The sequence below is a fragment of the Penaeus monodon genome, chromosome 21 (genome assembly GCF_015228065.2).
Source record: "Penaeus monodon isolate SGIC_2016 chromosome 21, NSTDA_Pmon_1, whole genome shotgun sequence".
NCBI classification, from domain to species: Eukaryota; Metazoa; Arthropoda; class Malacostraca; order Decapoda; family Penaeidae; genus Penaeus; species Penaeus monodon.
In genome coordinates, this window is record NC_051406.1 from 36,301,684 (window position 1) to 36,305,810 (window position 4,127).

Genomic DNA, 4,127 nt, shown 5'->3' on the forward strand with positions numbered 1-4,127 from the left:
CCCAAAGGATTCCCCAAGCAGAAAATGGGAATTTTCCTCCGTAGATTTGCTTCCTCCTCAACAAGATCTTGGTGTTGGTGATGGTAATTGGGCAGGAGCTCAGTACCGTTACAATCCCTATGGCGAACCTGTGTATGGTCGTACAGACAGGCCTAATTATATACCAGCACACCGTGTAGTGCATTTTGACTTGAAAGGAGCACCACCAAAGATGTCGGCTCTTTTACAGCTGATCCCATGGCTGGCTGGGCAAGGAGCTACTGCAGTCCTTCTAGAGTATGAAGATATGTTCCCCTGGAAAGGTCGACTTGCTACGATTGCAGCAAAGAACCATTATTCAAGAAAACAGATTGCTAATTTGGTCGCAGCTTGTCGCAATCATGGATTAGAAGTGATTCCACTTGTTCAGACTTTTGGCCATCTGGAATTTGCTCTGAAGCACGAAAAGTTTTCTCATCTGCGAGAAGTTCCTGAGCTGCCCCAAGCCCTTTGTCCATCACTCAATGAATCAATGTGGTTGGTGCGATCCATGATAGACCAGGTTATGGCCCTGCATTCTGGTGCTCGTTTCTTGCATATTGGCTGTGATGAAGTGTTCCAGATGGGAGAGTGTGAGAGATGCCGACTTGTGTTACGAGAAACCTTATTTTTGCAGCACACTGAAGCCGTTGCAAAATATGTCCGAAATAAGTATGGAGCTGTTCCTCTTGTTTGGGACGATATGTTACGCCATGTTTCAGAGTCAGCTATGCAGGAGGTGCACCTAGGAGATCTTGTTGAACCAATGGTTTGGGTCTATGCTGAAGATGTTTACAGGTTTGTCCAACCTTCAGTGTGGAGCAAATATGGTCAAATTTTCCCTCGTGTTTGGGCAGCATCAGCATTTAAAGGTGCATTTGGTGAACAGCTAACAGTACCAAATGTAAGGAGACACTTGGATAACAATCTCAATTGGCTTGATGTAATGGCCACTGAAGACCGAAAATTCACGGGTGGTTTCCGTGGAATAGTCCTGACTGGGTGGCAGCGATATGATCATTTTGCTGTACTCTGTGAATTGCTTCCTGCTGCCTTGCCCTCACTGTCAGTGAATCTGATTGCAACCTCACATGGATTCTTCAATGCTTCTGTTCAGGGACAACTGTATCAGGCCCTAAACTGCATGCAAACTCCAAAATACCAGTCTTGGCTTAACCTTGATGCTGACCCATATCTCTGGGACAAGTTTTCCTGGTGCTTCTTCCCTGGTGCACAGGTGTTCAAGGTTACAGCCCGTTTAGATGCTACCAAACGTGATGTTGATGCCTATATTGAGCGAGTAACCAAGAGTCGTGGATGGATCACAGATTACAATCGACGTCACAACTTCTCCTCTCCAATGCGAGTGGATGAAGACCTGGAGGAACTCCCGGCAAGAGTCCATGCCGTAACTCTCCTCATGAAGACAGCTCGGGAAGCCTTATCTGAGTGGTTTGATGACTGGACAGTTGGTGAGTGGCTAGAGGAACGTGTATGGCCCCTTCTGCACAGTCTCCACAAACTGCAACGTGAAGCAGAGAGCATGAAAGCTGTGCGTTACTGGCCAGCCAGACCCCTGCCCCTCCTTCCAGAGCTTGCTGCCTATGGAGTCTCTCAACCAAGCAGTATTTCTGATAATGCACTGGATACAGACACTGGAGGAGGAGGAACGTGAATGCATAGCAAGTTAGCAGCATTCACATGGCTAAGAGAGCCATATCCTTCATAGTGGAGGACTAGGATGTTCTTTGTTTGGTGGAAATCAAGTTGTGAAATTTACGTATTTATTTTACATATTAGGTGAAACATGTCATTATAAGTATTTTTAAAAGAAAGTGAATCAGCATATTGAGAATGTGTGTTCATAGCTAAGTCATAATATAGTAATTCTTATGGAATGAAGAAATGTGCTGTCACCCTTGTAGATAAATTAGTCATCATTCAGGAAAAGACTGTAATAATTTTGTTCAGAGATATGATCATTGCCCCTGTCACTCTAATTGTCAGAAAAAAGATGCAGTTACTTAGTCCTTTTTGAATAATACAGAACTTAAGTCTAACCTATTTAAGGAAAAACATTGGATGGGTTTCTTACAAAGTTTCTTGCTTCACATTGGTTTGAGTGCATTCTGGAAAGTCTTTCACTATGATTTATGGCTTTGGATTACTTGTTAATGAAAGATTTATCAGTTGAAATTGCTTAAGAAGTAATCTGGAGAGGAATCTTTGTAAAAGCCGTTGAACCAAGTGCTGCCAGCTGATCTGAATTATGAAGTCTTTGTGGAGGTTGCTTACCAAGATCCGCCTTCAGTTTCTGACAATTCTTACCATATTCTTCAGTTAGTTCCTACACCTTGACAGTACTTTGACTGAACATGTTTATAAGGGTAATAGCTCTTAGATAAAGTTCTAATTGGGCAGTATTGGGGACGGATCCTGGGCTAAAGTAAATGTTGTGCAGTAGAGCATGTGGCCTCAGGTAGAAGTGTAGAGAATCTTGGAATGTATAAGTTAAGTGAAGAGAACTGTAGCCTTAGATATTCTCACAAGAGGATTTAATTATATTTTTATAATGAAAGGTTGTATAATGCATTGTAATTTCAATACTTAATTAACTTACCCCTCTAGCCATTGTTTCCAAGCGAGAGTTGAATGTTGGAACAATTCAGTGAACATGTGATTAATACAAGGTATATGAACAGGCTATATACACACTTGGATCATGGTTAGAGCTGACTGAATCTTTTGTGACCCAGGATCTGTCCCTGATTGTGTAGACATTTGCTCAAATGTGGCAATCATCCTTCAACTACCAGACGAAATACAATCGTCATAGCAATCATTCCTGGTGTCATTTTACATGACAAAACCTTTTTTTTCCCTCAATAGATGATTTTATTTGACCCCATGACCATAGTGAACAAAAAAAGGAATAATGATAAAGTTCTGAGTAACATCCTTCCTAATTAACTGGATTTTCATTTTAATTTTTTTTCTTTTTGAGAGAGAGAAAGGATGGTATCAACAAAATGACATGTAAATACCTCACAGATGCATTTGATGACAGTTGATTATCCTGTATCAGGATGTATGACTGGCTTTGAACTGAATTAACGTATCCCATACTTCACATGACTTTGTTGTATTAGAAAAAGAAAATAATTTATCCTGTGTTTACCCCTCGAAGACTTTTCTCAGTATTTTAAACCATTGAACATCTTTCTTTGCTAACATATTTTTGCCGAGCTTTTCTGACTAAAAACTTTTTTTTTCTAGCTATAACCACCAACAATGATATATTTATGAAGAAGTTTGCTCTTACTGCAAGTTGTCATTCTTTATCACTGGCACTCCTTTCCCTTATATAAAAAGAGATTTCCTGTTATACTGCAACAATAGGATTTGTAGTTTCCATTACCTTTACTCTAATAATCTTTATATCGAGAAAAAAAATTAAGGACATTCTTCACCTTTTTAAACTGTCATGCATTTTCTTATTATATTTTACAATGCTTTATATCACAAGAGTTTTGAGATAATATTTTTAAAACAAATGTTTTCCCGGTTTCGAACTGTCAACTTTTAAACACTGGGTTTTTTTTAGCAAATCTGTAAACTGACAGAATTTGGGGGCCTGGTTAAATAAAAAGTGAAATTTTCTCTGGGAGTGTGTACAGATTAACAAAAAACCCGGTGTTCTTTACCTTTATTACTTGGGTTTATCATTACTGACAAACAGAAAGTCCAGTCTCATGCAAAATCCACAAATTTTTAGTGTAGCTGAGACTGCAAAGGGAAAAAAAACTGCATAATTTCTAGGCCGGCTTTATTATATACTCTAAGGTCCCGTGACATTTTTAAAGTATGTAAGAACCGTTTGTAAAAAAAAATACTGAAGAAGAAAATGGTCGGACATTTTTGGAAAGTTTTGTTTTGTAATCCCCTGTTTTTTTGATTGCTGTATATGGTGTATTAAATTTTGAAATTAAAAAAATAATCTAGGATTCGTATCTTAATTATGGTAAAATATAAAAATCGGAATATCTTTTAGAATTTTTAGAAAATTTGCCCTTTTTTAAAAAGCTGTTTGCAGCATAGAGAACTAAAAA

General features: G+C 38.8%; 1 protein-coding gene across 1 annotated transcript; it reads left to right on the top strand.

The window, feature by feature from the left end:
• Positions 1–42: 42 nt before the first annotated feature.
• On the top strand, positions 43–3,471 carry LOC119586439 (hexosaminidase D-like; the record flags this gene model as incomplete). The annotated part of the gene is given in 1 exon segment (XM_037935168.1): positions 43–3,471. A coding segment is annotated over 1 exon segment (1,651 nt), but the record flags the coding sequence as incomplete, so codon positions are not given.
• Positions 3,472–4,127: the final 656 nt, after the last annotated feature.